The sequence below is a fragment of the Panthera uncia genome (assembly GCF_023721935.1).
Source record: "Panthera uncia isolate 11264 chromosome A1 unlocalized genomic scaffold, Puncia_PCG_1.0 HiC_scaffold_17, whole genome shotgun sequence".
Lineage (NCBI taxonomy): Eukaryota > Metazoa > Chordata > Mammalia > Carnivora > Felidae > Panthera > Panthera uncia.
In genome coordinates this window covers 72,263,274-72,281,288 of record NW_026057577.1, presented here as the reverse complement: position 1 = coordinate 72,281,288, position 18,015 = coordinate 72,263,274, and the positions used below count along the sequence as shown (strand labels likewise).

Below are 18,015 nucleotides of genomic sequence, written 5' to 3'. Positions count from 1 at the left end.
ATTAAAAGAAGGGAAGATGTTAGCAAAATGAAAACAAAAAACTAGAAAATGTTAAAAAAGTAAACAAGTGAAAATACAATGGTTGAAATAAAGAAAAAGATGGGATAATATGAAGGAGGAAATAGCTGAAGAAGGAACTAGTGATTTAGAATACCAGAATGAAAAAAATTAATCAGACAGAAGGAAGGGTCACACAACTTAGTTATGTCAGGGTCAAACTTTGAAACTCATCTGTGTGACTCCAAAATCCAATGTTAAGCTTAACTCTCCTATATTCCTAGAATTCCAAGAGATAATAAGCAGGGGACTCACTTTGATGCTACTCATGTGACCTAATAGAGTGGCAGCAGTGAGGACACACAGAAGTGTCCCCAGGCTTCATATACACTCTTTCCTTAGTTATCTCTTCCTTTCTTGGTCCTGGCCGCCATTATCTCCTCTACTTCTGCATCTGAACAAAAAGTGCATCCTCCACATGGAAGCTAGAGTGGTCTTTCTCAATGTCTGAGACCCTCCAATGGCTTACCTATTTTCTGAGAATAAAATCCTTGTTCCCCTTTCCAACTTCATCTCCTCCTGCTCTTCCATCCATTTACTCTCATTCAACCACATGCATCTTCTTTCCATCCCTCACCCATGCAAAACTAGTGCATTGTTCAGAGCCTTGGCGCTTGCTGTTCTTTCTGCTTAGACTGCTCTTCCCTGAAGTCACTTCATGGCTGCCTCCTTCTCATTGATTTTGTCTCAAATCCAGTATCCCCTCCTCAGACAAGTCTTCCCCTAGGTCACTTTCTATCATAATACCCCATTTCTTCTTCTCCCCAGCATTTGTCATTATCTAAAATGATCTTAATTGTGTTTCTTTTCTGCCCTCCATCACTAGAATGAAAGCTCCCCACGGACAGGTGCTTTATCTAAGTTGTTCTTCACAATGCCTCCAACACTGAGAAGAGTGCCTGCCACATAGTAGGTCATCAGTAAATGTTTATTGACTGACTGATTTTTCTGGCTGTACTGTTTGTTCCCTTAAGGCTCTGTTGTTGGAAATTGGGGGTGGAGGAAGGTACAATGAAGACTACTGTTTGAGCTTCAAGGTTTACAGTGTCTTCTCTTGAGCAGTACAAAATAGCCTCAGCCTGGGTGAAGTTCCCCTTTCCTGTCATCTGCACATTTTAAGAACAAAGAAGGCTTTGTTAAGGGTTTCATTAGATTCCCTCTACCACTCATTTGGCTTAAAAATGTTCTTCTGGAATATTACCAAATGGATATGGGGATATATATATATATATATATATATATTCCATTTCTCTAAAACCCCAGCATGCTGACAGTGCTCTGTCGATTAGATGTATGAGTCACAGGCAGAAGGGAAGAGGATGTCAGGCCCTGCTGATGGTGACACATAGCCTAGTGGCAGACGGCAGATTTACTTGTTACCTTCCTTGAGCTAGTGCTGCTTTCTGACCTCTCCACAGTCTGCAGCCTGGATGTGCCAGGGAAAGTGAAGTTGGTCCTTAGCCATCAATCCTATACAGATACTTATAAATTATGCTACATTCTTCTCAAAATTTAGTATTTGTGTTCTCTTAGATGTTCCCAGTGTGTCAGGCATTGTTGGTTAACTTCCTGATAGTTAACCCCCCAACCCGCACCACCACTGCCTGATTTGGTTCATCCTCCCACCACCCACGTCATTTGGGAGGGGGCAAATTAATCATGGTGGTCTTATTCTTCTGGGTTGAGATGAAGCTGGTTTAGGTAGGACTGACCTGGCCAGTCAGGTGAAAGGAAAAACCTATTGTGGGGTTTCTGGATGATGTTTCTTTGCTTTCAAGAAAAAACACATAAGAAGAAACTTCTCTCTTGTTTGCTGGATGTTGTCATGCCTGTGTGTGATGTCTGGAACTTCTGAAGCCATCTTGTGACCATGAGGGAAAAGAAGATAGCGGAAAAAAAGGACAGAAAACACTTGCTTGATGATGCTAAGCCTCTAACTAAACTCTAGATTTTTAGAAATGTGAATTAATCATTTTGGTTGTAGTTTTTGTTCTGTGTAGCTGAAAGCACTGTATCTATATCTAACAATCTACCGATAAAATTTCAGTTAAAATAAAACTCTATTAGTATTTACTAAATGTCTACTCTAGTCCATGCATAATAGATAATGGTCTGTCCCTCAAGGAACTTAGTTTAATTCAGGGTTTCTCATAAAGAAAATTGAATTAATATCATGGGGGTGGAGAAGGGAGGGAAGTTGTTACAATGCAGATTCCTTAGCTCTGTCATAGATTTTTTAGATCACAATCTTGGGTGTTGAGGGGGACAGAGCAAGAATAAACATTTAAAAAAAATTTTTTTTTAACGTTTATTTATTTTTGAGACAGAGAGAGACAAAGCATGAACGGGGGAGGGTCAGAGAGAGGGAGACACAGAATCTGAAACAGGCTCCAGGCTCTGAGCTGTCAGCACAGAGCCCGACGCGGGGCTCGAACTCACGGACCGCGAGATCATGACCTGAGCCGAAGTCGGCCGCTTAACCGACTGAGCCACCCAGGTGCCCCAAGAATAAACATTTTAAGTAAGCACTTAGATGATTCTATGTCTTCTAAATATTGAAACCCATTTATTTATTTAAAACTGGTCATGTGAATCAGTGAGTGATTCTCAGTTTGTGATCAGTGAGTGATAAGGCAGAATATATAAAGTGCTGAGGTATGAAATAGAGAATATGAGCTCTCAAGTTATATGGAGAGTCAGAAGCAATTTAGCAAGGTGATAGGCAAGACAGACTGATGGTAGAATACAGGTTCCACCACTGACCAACCAAGTGTTTCAGTTAATTCATCCTTGAATGGGGCTAACAGGCCTACTTCACTGTGTGGTTGTAAATACAGAGATAACATGTGAGAAGCATGTGGTAAGGGTGGCAAAACCAATGCAGCCCAGGGTTATGGGGAGCCCCCGTTCACTCACTCTTTGGGTGTGCTATTTATTGGCTGGTGTCAAGATTGTGTCCAGAAAGAACTTGAGGAATCAGACCTAAGGTGGCAGAGGGACCAGTGGAACAAGGCTGCCACCTCTGCTCAGATGCCAGTCTGTGGTCCCATTTGTCATGATTGGCCTCAATGATGTTGCTATTTGGCACATGGAAGGAACCCAGTAAGGAGGGCAGCACCTAGTGTTATGCAAATGTATTTTCCTGCAACAATAGGGACATTAAGTGACTTATGATATATATGATATATATCATATATATATATATTGATTATATATTGATATATTGATATATATTGATATATATTGATATATATCAATAGATATGTATATCGATTGATATATATCAATATATATATTGATATATATTGATGATTATATATCATATATATATTGATATATAAACTATATATATGATATATAGTTTCCTTTAGTTTGTAAAATTTATTTTTAGAAGTTATTTTATATTTAAGTGGAAAGCATTCCTTTTTGTGCCTAAGGTTTACTATAAATTAGGAGTTTTATTATTTTTTATTAATAAAAAATGCTTAATGGAGCATTAAAGATGAAGCTTAATGATGCTTAATGAAGCACAAAATAATGCTGTTTAGTTCTATTTACACAATTCCTGAAAGATAAACACAGAGCTTATATATTTTTCCATTTCCATTACTATAACTAAAGAGAATATCATGGGGGTGCCTGGGTGAATCAGTCGGTTAAGTGTCCAACTCTTGATTTTGGCTCAGGTCATGATCTCTCAGTTTGTGAGTTTGAGCCCTGCATTGGGTTCCACGGTGTGGAGCCTGCTTGGGATTCTCTCTTTGTCTCTCTTTCTCTCTCTCTCTCTGCCCCTCTCCCATGCGCATGTGTGTGTGTGTGTGTGTGTGTGTGCTCTCTCTCTCTCAAAAATAACTTAAAAAAAGAGAATGTTATTTTGCAATTGACCTTTGTAAATCAACAACTGGAAAGACACACGTATGAATAGTCTCAGTCTTCTAAGAGAGTTTCCTGATACCATTTTTCAAAGACCATCCAAATGGTTAAAAACTGAGTAACAAGATGTGGTCACTCTAATTTTCAGTAAATTAAAAAAAAAAAGAAAGCACTGTTTTATTAGTGTATTGTATCAGTGGGACTTACATCTAAATTTAACTGTGAAAGGAAAGAAATGACTGAATATTCCAGACTAGTCCAGATGGAGTTACTAAGCACAGGAGAAAGAATTCCCAGGGGGCCTTTTCAGAGAGATATTTGGGCTTTACATAAATCATTGATTATGTAGCTGACAACTGAATCTGAACAGATTTTCCACAAACTCTGAGTTCTGTTTCTCTGTGATTCGGTGTGACTTGTACCAGCTGTGCTGTTGCTGGCAGAGGCATCCGTACCTAGAGCCTCTCACTTCTCTGCCTGTTCTGTTCTTGTGAATCGAGCACTAAATTTACTTAGGAGATTCTGATAACTATTTTGTCAGCCTGTGATACTCAAGATGCAGAAACTTGAAAATTTGAGTTCTTTTCTAGAACAATGAAGAGTATAACTGAAAAAAATTTTCATTTTTGGGAGATCTTCTATGCCTAGTTCCATTCTCAGTGCATACAGTCCTGCAACACACACAATACACACACACGTGAAGTGAAATTTTAGAGAACATTTTGATGCCTCACAAAAATAACCTGTAAGTTTATGGAACAATGAAATTGAAAAAAATATTTTCTGTAGTTTCTCTGTTGCTTATTTCTAACCACCCTGGCGAATGGATTTTGGCAGCTAGACAAGCCTCCATTTCTGGGTTTTACACAAGACTGAATGCTTTAGGATTGAGATGGAGGCAACTCCAGGTTCATGGGTACAAGTGGGGAAGAGGCAGACCAAAGCCAGTAGGGTTGTGCCAGCATGAGGTCTGCCTAAAGGAGCCTGGAGGAGAGGACTCTAAATAAGGACATGGCCAAGAGACACTGGAGAAGGAGACTGGTTGTAGATAATTTCTAGCAAAATAGTTATATGCTATATGAGGCAAACACTTTGTTAGTAAAATTTTCATTAAAATTACAGAATTAATGATGCACCTGTTGTGATTGGCTTCCTTGTGGGAGGCATTCAGTTGGCAAGTGTTCCAGAGTCTCTGTGTGAATGAGGGCATGATGAGTTATACTTATAGGCAAAGTGTATGTAAACTGCTCTAGCAAGTAGTTTTGATGATATTTGGAGTTCTTACAGCATTTTGTAGTTATTTTGTGACACTTTTCCATATTGCCTTGCTATTTTGGGGATGTACGTGTTATTTATGTCAGTCTCCTGGGTAAAGAATACTGTATTTGGAGTCAGAAGACCAGGGTTCAAGGGCTGTCTCTGCCACTTATTATCTTTAACCTTTCTTAGGTTATCCAGAGGAGAGATCTTTGTGTCCTGTGGAGATCATGACTCCTGCCCTACCAATTGACTGAAGGATATCAATTTACTTAATGTACTTGAAGTGCTTTGCAACGTCTATAAGTGTCATATACAAATGTTCTTACCATAATTATTAGTAATTATTAGATGGAATTATGGGCTGAATTGTATCCCCACAAGGAGATATGTTGAAGACCTAATTCTTAGTACCTCAAAATGTGATCTTATTTGGAAGTAAGGTCATTGCAGATGTAATTAGTTAAGATGAGGTCATAGAGGGGAGGGTGGGGCATAATCCAATATGACTGATGCCCTTATAAGAAAATGGCTATGTAAAAATGGAGACATATGGAGAATACCATGTGAAATGGTGGTAGAAATTGAAGTGATGTATCTAGAAGTCAAGGAACACCAGCAATCACCAGCTGTCACCAGAAGCTAAGAGAGAGGAATGAAAAAGATTCTTCCTCAGAGTCCTCAGAAAAAAACCAACCCTGATGACACCTTGGTTTTAGACTTCTAACCTCTAGAAATGTGAGGCAATAAATATCTGTTGTTTTAACCTTCCCAGTTTATGATACTGTGTTATGGAAGCCCTAGGAAACTAATACAGATGGTAAGTTATTTAAGGGGAGTTCCTAGCCATGGAGAAATGTAAGGAATTTATTATTACACAGTCTTATTTTTATATAATGCTTATAGTGTACATGTCATTTAAACAATTTTTTTAAGTTTATTTATTTATTTTTGAGAGAGAGATAGGACAAGTTGGGGAGGGGCAGAGAGAAGGAGAGACACAATCCCAAGCAGTTTCCGCACCATCAGCACAGAGCCCGATGGGGGGCTTGCTCTCACGAACTGTGAGATCATGACCTGAGCTGAGATCAAGAGTTGGATGCTTAACAGACTGTGCCACTCAGGTGCCCCTGACGTGTCATTTTTATATACATCATTTCATTTCATCCCCACAACTACCCCCATGGCATAGGTAAAATTTTTCTCAATTCAGATGGAAACGGAGACTTGGAGATTGTCAGTCACTCAGCTGGGAAATATTTTAATTTGCTTCTTTGACTCTTTGTTACATCACAGCAGCTTTGCTTAGACTACTTAGTAGCTCTTCCTGTTATATTGTGTTACCTCAGAATACATTATGTAATTACCAGTTACCTTTCCTCTGCTTGGCTCACATCTCACTGTGGAATCCTAAGGATCCTCACTGAAGCCCAGAGGCTGGAGGGGCTCCCTCTCTGCTCTAGAGAACTGAGTCTGGCTCAACCTGACCTCATTGCATTTCTCAGACTTGAGCAGAAGCTCATAGGTGTGGTGGGAATCCACGGGGCCTCCTGGGGTGGGAGGGATGGAACTTCATCTGGGCAGGCCCTGCCTTGAGCAATATGTGGGTGTTGTGGGTTGTGCCCAATTCCTGTAGCTGTGTCCACCCACAGCCAGAGTCTTGCTCATCACAGGTTGTGGGGCAGGCAGTGAGTAGATGCTAGAGAGGAATAAGAGACTGCACTGTGGCTGATGGCAGCACCTCCCAGGCACAGCTAGGATGCTGTGAGTCCAGGTTGGCCACTCCTCCCAGAGGGGCCCTAGTGGAGGAAGATCAGAAATCTATGGTTGAATCACGTCTTCTATGGTCCAGGGATGGGCTGGAGGTGAAACGTCTGTGTGTGTGTGTGTGTGTGTGTGTGTGTGTCTTGAGAGGATAGCTGGCAGGGAATGTGGATAGAGGGGTGGTTAAGAAAACAGGCTTTGGAATAACTTAGACATAGATTTCTGGATTAGAATCTTGGTTCTGTCATAGTATTATGTGCACTTGGACAAATATTTGACTCCTTTGAACCCCAGGGTCTTCATATTTAAAATAGTGACACTATGCCGCTGTTAGGGTTATTGAGAGGATTAAATGAGAAGATTAACATGGACTAAGAACTGGACTCTTTAACAACAAATATGGTCAGTGAGACCAGGGAGTTGTGCAGGGTGCAAGAGGGTTTGCCAGATCATAAAAAACCTTGCTAATGAACCCAGAGTGCCCCATGTATCCCTTCCTTCCCAAGCTGCCCAGACTGTTTTGAGCTTTCTCACCTGGGAGCTGGTTGCCCTCAATGATGGATATGATGTTGCAAAACAAAACCAGAAAGTCCTCAAACCTAACATGACCTATCCCATAGAAAGCTCAACCAACAGTGTTTTGTCTTCCTTTCTTTTGTACTGTAATGTGAAATATCTATCATCATCTTGTACCAAGAAAAGAAATGCATCACAATACAATAAAATGGTAGTAAGAGAAAACCTTGAAATAAATACTTGAATAAACCTTGAAAATAAATACTCCACAGGCCCTGAATGCCATATCCTACTCACAAGGAGAAATCATCAATCATGTATGCTTTTGCCTATTTCACTTAGAGTTTTATGTATCCCAATTTTAAATACCATTCTTTGGTTGTCAGCCAGACCCCTCATCTTCCCAAACTGTACTCCTGAGAGAATTTCTGAGATATGTACTGGACAACTCCTCCATAACAAACAACTTCATTTCCCTGGCCCAGGGGGCATGGTGGTTCAAGTTTATACTTCCCTCTTTTTTTTATTCCAGCCATCTTTGCCCCCTTGCCTTTTCAGCCACACCTCGGGAAGGTTCCTGCCTTGGAAACGTTACTCTTCCCACACATGTCCACATGGCCAACTCCCTCATCTCCTAGTTTTTGCTCACATCTGATGTCTCAGTGAGGCCTGCCCTGACAGGCTATCTAACAATGTGTGTCCCTTCCTCCTGCTAGAATGGAATCCCCGTGAGGGCAGGGATCTTTGTTTTGTTTGCTAATGACTATCTAAGTGCCTAACATAATGCCCAGCACATAATAAATGCTCAGTAAGTATTTGTTAAGTGAATAAAAGGAAATAACCAGTTTTAGAAGACCAAAGAATTTGAGGGATGGAAGAGACCTTAGAAATTATTGATTCAGTGTTAAGAACTTTTTTCCAGCAGTCAGTTGAAGAAAAATAAAAAGAGATTTATAGGCAGAATTTGATTTTATTCAAAATTAAATCCCAAGGGGTAATAATCCATGTTCTTAAATCTTAGCCATTTGCCTTATTACATAAAAGAATGCTTATGAGAAATTATGGCCAGAGTTGAGAAAGTAGCACATAGAGGCAGCTTTCTGAGCTGCATCCTGGAAGTGAAATCTGGATTTGATTTTGAACACAGACAGCCCTTGGGACTCAGGCTGCTCATCATCACTTAAAACTCCACCCCATTTTAGAGAAGAGGCAGAGATTGCCCACAAAGAAAAGGCATTTCCTTTTTCTCAAGGTCCCATAGCTAATTAATGAGAGGCAGATCCAAGAGCGGACCTGAGGCGCCTGGCCTCAATGCGGTGATCCTTCCACCAGCAGGGACAAAAAGAAGAAAAAGAAAAAAAAGGCTTTGGTGCTTTCCTGTTCGATGAAGCTTAAATGAGCATTGGCCACACTGCCACTGTGAATCCACGAACACATTGTGGAAATCAGAATTATTTACTGCCTTTAATATAATGTCACCGTACTTGTCCTATAAATGATTGCAAGCATCCCGCCTCCCCCTGTTCCATGGATTATTAATATGACCTAATATTTAACAAGTACTATAATGTGTGGGTGTTGTTCCAACTGCTTGAGGCTGGGAAGAGCCTTGTCAGTGCTTGGTCTGCCAGGTCTTTTAATGTGCATGTCTCTAGACAAACCTTTTTCTTAGGGTATGTATTACCCATTTTATTGCTCATTCTCACTTTTTTGGGGCTGTTATTATTGGTTTTGTTGTTTTTTTTGTCAGTATTTCCTATAAATATTCCCATATAGATTTGTAAGGCAGAACCTCTGAGAATATGTAATATAGATTCTGGTAGCTTAAGTTCATAATGACTTTTGCTTCTGTTATTACCCTCTCTGCATATCAATAAATCTGTTGTCACTCAATGAATACTATGACTTGAAGGATGAAGCTATTTTTTAAATTGTTTTTTATGTTTATGTTTTTGGAGTCAGCATGTCAGTTCGAAGTACCTTCACTGATTATTGACATGCCTGTGTGCCACCTTGCTTTTCCAGTTAATCAGCTACCCAGGAGTCTACTGCATGAAGCAGAGTCTTAAAGATTCAGCTGTTCCACTAGACTCTCCATTCAGTCCGTCCACTATGGTTCTGCAGGAATCAATATTCAATACTCCGTGATAGGCTACTACTGTAGGGGGGGAGATCAGAAAGCATAATATCCTATAGTCCCTGCGTTTCGGGAGCTTGCAGCCTGCTCTGGGAGATTAGAGGGGAAAGATCAAAACAAAACAAAAAAAAACCCAACCATCTTAGGTGGTACCTAGGAGTTATAGATATATGGCTTAGACCGCAAGAGAGGGGTTTTGGAGGAGATCAAGGGAGAAATGAATGTTGGCACCAGATAATCTTCATTATACTTTTGCTTTGAATTACATAATATTTCTCCCCTTTTGTCTTAATTTTAGTTTCTCTGGAATCCAAGAAAGGGCAAAAATTTCCTTGAATTTCTTTGTAGGTTTGTCATTGTCTTCCAGAAATTTGTTCTGTCATCTCCTGGTATATAGGTCACCAGCCTGGGCTAAAGAAATCCACGTGGGTTCATACTGGAATTTGACAGATCAGAAGAATGATTTCTATTTTCTATTTGTCATGTGTAGATTCAAGTAAGAATAAGTCTCCCATTCCTCCTTGGATGGCAAGTGTAGCTAATATGTCCCTGTAAAATAATTATTTTTATGCACACCACAATCATTGTCCTTAGCTCAGAAAAAATGTCACCTGTCCAAATACTGTATTTTTAAACATTAAAAAATCCTTTTCCCTTGTTTGGTTTCATTTTCCCTTGATTTTGACCTTATTGTCACATAAACAAGTACAAGTTATGGGCAGCATGAAAAGAGGGGCTGAAATATTGTGGTTGAACTCTGTGTGGTGTGTTCATTCGATTGGCAAAGGATCAGGAAAATCCTTCATGTGAACAGACTGTGATAAAAAATCAGTGAATTTAAAATGTTTGTCATCTTCAAAAATTGTTTATCATCTTCATTGTTAAAGGTAATTTAAAAAAATGAAAATTCAGTATTTAGACTTTTCTCATGTTGTTTGATCATTTCTTTTGTTTGATAATTTTTCTTGTTTGTCATAATGTATATTTTATGACCAGAATTTTTTAAAAACTATAGTGGGTCCTAAGAGCTTCTAATCAAACCTCTTCATTTGGCAAATGAAAGAACTAAAGCCAAGACACATGATGGGCCTGATTGAGGTCATACAGACAATTAGTGCAAGTCCCGAGACTAAATCCCAAGTGTCCTAAAAGCATTAATTGTTGCATCAGACCAAATCTCCTGACATACAAAATAGAAAACAATTCAAACAAATATGCATTGCCTCTGTGATCCCACCTTTACAAACTAGAGTTCTAGGATCTTTTGGACATTGCACTTTCATTAATAATATGTCCTATTTCCAAGTCCCCAGAGTAGACCCTCTTCTGCAGTCCTTCCCTGGATGAGCTCCAGGTGTGGCACTGGACAGCAGAAACAAAATTTTCTGATGATTAATTTAACATACTTACAAATTCTCTGAGTTTTAATCATGAAATTGTTAATAGATTTATTGATTTACTTTGAAAGTCATAGGTACCTATATCAATCTTTTCATGTCACTCGTGTGGCATTATTCATAATCTATAGGAACCTATGGAAGTTATTTAAAGAGGAGGCTTTAAATAAATTAATAAAATAAAACTGGCTTGTTTTCTGAATCAGAAAGGAATAGCATAGAGAGGTTCATCTTCTGACATGATTTAATGTGTCTCTTCTGAAAGCAGAGAACTAGTTTAGATGAACTCAAACATCTCATTCAGGCACTTGAATCTCTAGCTGAATCACTAAATATAGTAAGTAGTTAAAACTCGTTGTAATTTACCAACTTACCTGTCAACATATTCAACTAGATCCGTAGAATTCTTAGCTGACATTGTGGCTGGAGATAATCTTACCTAAAATAAAGGTCACGGGTTTAAAATGTATCATCATCTACTTTATACAGAAGTCTTATCCATATTATTTTTATATAAATATTTTAGTTTTAAACAAAATATATACCATAGACTATCAGCCCAGTTAAACTTGCACATGTCCCATCTGTGTTTCTGGAGACTAAAACCAAAGTCAAGTTCTGGAAAGATACTAGAGAGCTGCATTTCATAGATTGGTATCACAGTCAGAAAAAACTTTTTAGACAAGTCAAACCATGGATTATTCTTAGAAAATTTTTAAAGTGAAATATCCAGTGATTATTGGCTGAGTTACTAAAGAAGTTCTCACGGAGTAAATTATTCCATCATACCAATTTCTGCGGGGAATCAGCTAATTTTCAAAAACAAACTCCAAAACTAGAAATCTGGTCTATCCAGATAACTTTGTTTTCTAGGAAACCTGGATGTCAGATTATTATAGTCAACGAGAAATAAAAGTAGAGCACAGTTATGTACATTACTTACTAGTATTAAATAGAGCTGACTGTATGAACACTTACCTAATTCAATAACATGGTGCTACTAGAAAGAAAGTTCCACTGCATCAAAGTTCATAATATTGCAGCATTTCTGGGAGGAGAGAGTTCACCAAATGCACTCATTGTTTGGCATATGCTAAAACTGTTTTAAACTCTAATGTTCTTTATTTTTAAGATTAAAAACAGGACACAGATTTATGTTCATTTTAATAGCCCGTCACTGAACTGGATTCAATAGGGAGAGTATGAGTAGTATTCCACCTCTGCTTAAAACTTAAACAAAATATTTTCCTGGGATATTTTGTCTTGGTTTATATTATTGTATACTGTAATGGTGAGCAGAGTAAAATTTAAGACCTACATACAGGAATCATTCGTTTTGCAAATGCCTAAGGAATTACCACGTCTTACTTCTTGATGTAGGGCCTAAGAGACTTAATTGGAAAGCTCTCCCCTCCAATAAAACTTAAAAAAAAAAAAAAAAAAGAAAAAAGAAAAAAGAAAAAAGAAAAAGAAAGAAATGTATTATCAAGGAAGCTAATAAAGAATCCTGACGATAGGCTCTCCTGACCCTGCTGACTTGATATTGGTCAACCAGCACAGGCTCGAGGATGCTCAGAATGGAGCCAGTGATCGCCATGATAGTGCTGTAGGCCCTGCCTCCCCTTTGCTGAATGGAGTCTGCAATGGGTCTGATGGCCTGAAGCTGAGTCTTCCCCTAGAGGATGTATATACACTGATCCACAGGGCACTCAGGTATCCATGTTATGGAAACCATCCTAACTCCCTAGAGAACATGACTGGCCTTCTGCCCTGGTTTGTGTTTTGACTCCAGTTTTGAGCTGGAACAGCGCTGGGTCCTGGGCTCCCGACCTGTGCCAGCTCTTCCTTTCTCACCTTGCCATGGCTGTCCTGGCCTGTGTGAGGGAGTCTGTGGTATTTCCTCAGCAACTGGCTGGTCCTGGGCCTTACATGTTTGGCACCTGGTAGTTCTTTCATTCCCTTTTGTGGGATGAAAGAGTCTGTGACTATTGTGTCCAAGGACACTAAATTACTGGTCTATTGTTTCCTTCCCCCTTCTCAAGTGAAACAATTGGATATATATCTTTTACTTTTATATTATTAATTTTTAAGTCTTATTTTGAAAACTGTAAATAGCACCTCTTAAAAACACAACTCACATACTTTAATTTTTTTTTTAATTTTTTTTTAACGTTTATTTATTTTTGAGACAGAGAGAGACAGAGCATGAACGGGGGAGGAGCAGAGAGAGAGGGAGACACAGAATCGGAAGCAGGCTTCAGGTTCTGGGCCATCAGCCCAGAGCCCGATGTGGGGCTCAAACTCACGGACTGTGAGATTGTGACCTGAGCCGAAGTCAGACGCTTAACCGACTGAGCCACTCAGGCGTCCCTCAACTCACATACTTTTAAAGTAATAAATATTAAACCTGATAATGGAGAAGAATTTGGGAAAATATAGAAAAGTAAAAGTTACAGAAAAAAGAAATCTTATTGTAATTGTACTACTTACATAGAGCACATTGTGACATATCTGTTTCCTCTTTCTTCTCTGCAATTTTTGATGTATCTAAGGTAATATGTAAATTTCTATATCTTTGGTAATTGAATATAAGAGTCAGCTCTGTTTCATCCCTATTTCTACAAGCAAGAATGTAATTATATTAACAATTCTCAGGAACAACATGGGATTTTTTATGTGTGTCAGTTTTCATCGGCTTTATAAGAATACCTTAAAATGCTATGATCCTTTATGGCTTAATGGCCTATAAAATACTTTCACATAGGGGTGCCTGGGTGGTTCAGTGGGTTGAGCATCCGACTTCGGCTCAGGTCATGATCTCACGGTTCATGGGTTCAGGCCCCACGTCAGGCTCTGTGCCGACAGCTCAGGGCCTGAAGCCTGCTTCGGATTCTGTGTCTCCCTCTCTCTCTGCTACTCCCCTGCTCACACTCTGTCTCTCTCTCAAAAATAAATAAAGATTAAAAAATTTAAAAAAAACCTTTCACATATATGATGTCCTATAAGGTGGGAATTGTAGTTACTGAGATCCTACTTCATCACAGAAAAATTTACAATGATTATTGTTTTTTTAAGTTTATTTATTTTGAGAGAGAGAGTGTGAGAGAGTGTGAGTGGGGGAGGGGCAGGGAGAGAAGGAAGGAGAGACTGATAATCTCAAGCAGGCTCCACAAGGAGCCCCACATAGGTCTCAAACTCACGAACCCATGAGATCATGACCTGAGCCCAAACCAAGAGTCGGACCCTTGAACAACTGAACTACCCAGGCACCCCTAAGATGATTATTTTTATAGGTGAGGAATCTGAGGATTAGAGAAGTAGTGGACTTGCTCAGGATCCTATAGATGATGATAATAATTATATATAGCTATTGATGGAGTCCCTTTTACTTGCTAAGCCCTTTTTCTTAGGGCTCATTCAAATCTCACATCTTTGTATGTTAGGCCTAATTAGCCCATTTTGTAGAAGAGGAAACAGAGAAGTTAAGTAACTGCTAAAAGTCACACAGCCTGGGTATGGTACAGCCATCAGATACCAAAGATCAATGTTTGATATTGATATTGTGCTAGCTTTCCAGTGCTCTTTCTATCACAAGAGGCTTCATCCACTGATGAGGGCTAAAACTACTGCTTCTTTGAATGTTCATTTTCATTAATGACAAGTACCAATAAAAGAAACCTATTTAGCTCTTCTCTTTTTCATGTTAGAGATAAAGTCTGTATCTCGAATTTATCATAGTTTCCTTTGAATCTTTATAAAAAATAATTGTCAAATTTTGTTAATACCTAGCCCTGCCTATTAAAAGTCAGTCCAATGAATGTATCCACAAATTGAGGCCCCTTTTCTTTTCAGCTTGTGCTGTCATCAGTCACTTTGTAAAAGCAGAACAATTAAGAAATGTAGGTAGAGTGAAAAGAAAAACAACACTTCTAGGACCCCTTAGAACTCTCTGAATAACGCTAAGCTTTAAAGAAGCTGAACAAAATATTCTATTTTTACTATGAATGTCTAAAAGTACTTGCTTTCTTTTCTTGGTCACTGACTGAGCCAGGAAGGTGGCCATCAGGTTCATTCCGCTGTTCCTCTGCAGTCGGAGAGGCATTTATGTTTACATCTGTATCTAGGCAACCAGAATGCTGCATTAGATCAGGAACGAAGGCAAGTGAATTTTTGCAGTGGTATTTAATCTTCTCTTTAAAATTAAGGGCAGTTTCTGTACCTATGGCAAAAGTTCAGGGAGGCTTCTTTTTTTTTTTTTTTTAATGTTTATTTATTTTTGAGACACAAAGAGACAGAGCTCTAGCCAGGGAGGGGCAGAGAGAGAGGGGGAGACACAGAATTTGAAATAGGCTTAGGCTCTGAGCTGTCAGCACACAGCCTGACACAGGGCTCAAACCCACTAACGGTGAGATCATGACCTGAACTGAAGTCGGCAGCTTAACCAACTGAGCCACCCAGGTGCCCCAAGGGATGCTTCTAATTGGTTTTACACCCTCCTCTTCTGTCCTCCCCTACATCATTTCTTCACCAGGCCCCCATCACACCCATAGTCAGCTACAAAAATTTATCATCCCAGGTACTTCCATTAGACATTTAGGAAATTTTGTTGAGACACACTCATTTAGATCAAACTGTTATGAAATAATGGGAAAAGATTTCTCACACTATTGTGCCCAAGCCACCCAAGGATCTTCTTTGGGATTTATTACCTTGCTTATATGTAATAAGAAATATAAGTAAGGTAGTAAAGAATGAGAATTTAGAGACCTTGGGTAATCCGTGGGTTAAATACCTGCACTCATGATGCTTGATTTCCTGGCTTTATTTTTTGCTGATTTGATTTTTTTTTTAAAGGGAGCAGAACTTTTTGTTTTGTCTTTCAGAAAGCCAGAGCACTAAAGAAACTGGATTACAATCAGACTAATGTCTTTATGTTTCCAGGGCATCTTCCCGGTGTGGCTCAGTAGCATTGTGACTGCAGGAAGGATCTGTGATGTCAATGGGGTTGACCCCACACTTTAAGTCAAGCCCCCAGGGATTCAGAGCTTCAAGGGTTTTCATTGTCATAAAGTGCTCATTGTCATAAAATCACTAGGTCCTTCACCTCTTGGTCTCATTGGATGGAAAGTGGTTATTTTTAGGCTGACATTCACACCTTCCCCTGATTTCACCTACCCATTTGATGGAAGACTAGTTTCCATCAAATTAGATAGACAAAGAGAATGAACTGCTGCCATACTCCCCAGTCTTCCTCCAAGTGTGCTCATTCAGGAAGGTAACTCTTGTAGGCCACTAGGGGGAGTCTCACAGAAAAATGCAGCAATAATGATGGGAGTGGTAGGTCCTGGCTTTAAACAAATTAAAATCTTGAGTTTTTTTGTTTTTTGCTTTTTGTTTTTTTGTTTTTGTTTTTTTAATAAATAAAATCTTGAACTTTGGCTCTGTAGAGAAAGTCTTGGTTACTTGGTCAACAAGATGTTGATTGTTTCAGCTCTGAAATATTCTCCTGAGTTCTAAGATTGGAATTTGTACATTTTGGTAATACTACTTGGCCCTCATATACAGAAATTACATTATTGGTTGAGTTACTTTTCAAATTATGGTGCCAGATTTGCCTTGCTCTGAGGACACATAATGTTCAGGATGCCAAATGACAAACTTAGATCCCACAGATAAATACTGCCTATGATTTTTTGCTTCAGGGGTATGTCTTCTAGTGCTTAGCCCTCAACACTTAGAAATACAGTATTTCGTGGTTTGTAAGCTGTCCAAACAGCTCATTACACCATCCTAATCATCATTTTATCAAGCACCAAGGGAAATGGCACACCATGAGTGAGAGTCAATGGCTATGGATACCAAGAGAGTGGGTTAGAACCCTGACTCCTCAACCAACTGGCTACTTGGGCAAAATGACTTCACTTTTTCAAGACTCAGTTTTCTCATCTGTGAAGTGAGCTAATAATATTGATCTCATAAGGTGGTTGAGGATTAAACGCAATGATACACTTAAAGTACTCAGCTGAGTGCCAGACTGGGAATTCACTAAAAGGTAGCTATTATTAGTAATTATCTCTCAAGGTGGCAATTATCCAAGAAATAGATACAGGCTCTGTGTGAGAAAGGAAAACTGGATTTGACCTTGCTAAGAAACTTTTTGTGGTTCTCTCCCTCCTTAAATTCAGCTTTTAGTCGATAGCACTTGACTAGGAAAATGGACTCCAATGAAATAAGAATCTAATTTGTTTGTTCTCTAAATGGTTGCTTGGTTATTAACATAGCAGTGCAATAGGATATTTGTACCACTGGATTCCCACCTGACCAATGTGTATGCAAAATCCTTCCTAGAAGGCAGTAATCTTCTAAGATCTATTCTAATCCAGGCCTACTGAGAGTAGAGCCCAAAAGCACAAAAACCAATAACATTCAGTTTAGATCTTAAAACTTAAAAATGACATTATATTCTGATATAACTCTAAATATAGGCATAAAGAAATAATTGTGATGTGGTGGGCAGTTAAAGGGGTTGGTGAGTGTTGAGGGTCAGTGGAGACAACCACTGTGTGCTATGCACGACACAACCCTAGGGGCATCTTTCACGCGATAAAACTAGATTTCCTATTTTTTACAAGTTTTCACACATATGTAAAGAAAATGTCTTCTTCTCAGGGCACCTGGGTGGCTCAGTCAGTTAAGTGTCCGATTTTGGCTGAGGTCATGGTCTCGCGGTTTGTGAGTTCAAGGCCCAAGTTCGGTTCTGTGCTGACAGCTCAGAGCCTGGAGCCTGCTTCAGAGTCTATGTCTCCCTCTCTCTCTGCCCCTCCCCCACTCACGCTTTGTCTCCTTCTCAAAAAATAAACATTAAAAAAATTTAAAGAAAATATCTTATTCTAACAAGCTCAGTATATCAGGACAATTTTCTAGTAATCTCTGTTGTGCTGAACATTTCACAGTTTAGAAGATGTTCCTCAGGTGCCATCTCTTGAATCCTCTGAGGAAGGCAGTGCAGACACG

The 18,015-nt window shown here is 39.2% G+C and overlaps 1 protein-coding gene across 4 annotated transcripts in view; it reads right to left on the bottom strand.

Moving 5' to 3' along the window:
• FAM81B (family with sequence similarity 81 member B) overlaps window positions 1-15,903 on the bottom strand; it is a 54,739-nt gene extending 38,836 nt beyond the window's left edge. The window contains exons 1-3 of one of the 4 annotated variants that reach the window (XM_049647593.1): window positions 15,794-15,903; window positions 15,024-15,121; window positions 11,376-11,440 (exon numbers count right to left, since the gene is read on the bottom strand). In XM_049647593.1, the coding sequence (XP_049503550.1) occupies window positions 11,376-11,440; window positions 15,024-15,121; window positions 15,794-15,803 (173 nt within the window). In that variant the 5' untranslated portion in view covers window positions 15,804-15,903. Of the gene's footprint in view, window positions 1-11,375; window positions 11,441-11,979; window positions 12,052-15,023; window positions 15,138-15,793 lie in introns of those variants that run through there. The other 3 variants (XM_049647595.1, XM_049647596.1, XM_049647597.1) reach the window with 3 other exon arrangements.
• Window positions 15,904-18,015: the final 2,112 nt, after the last annotated feature.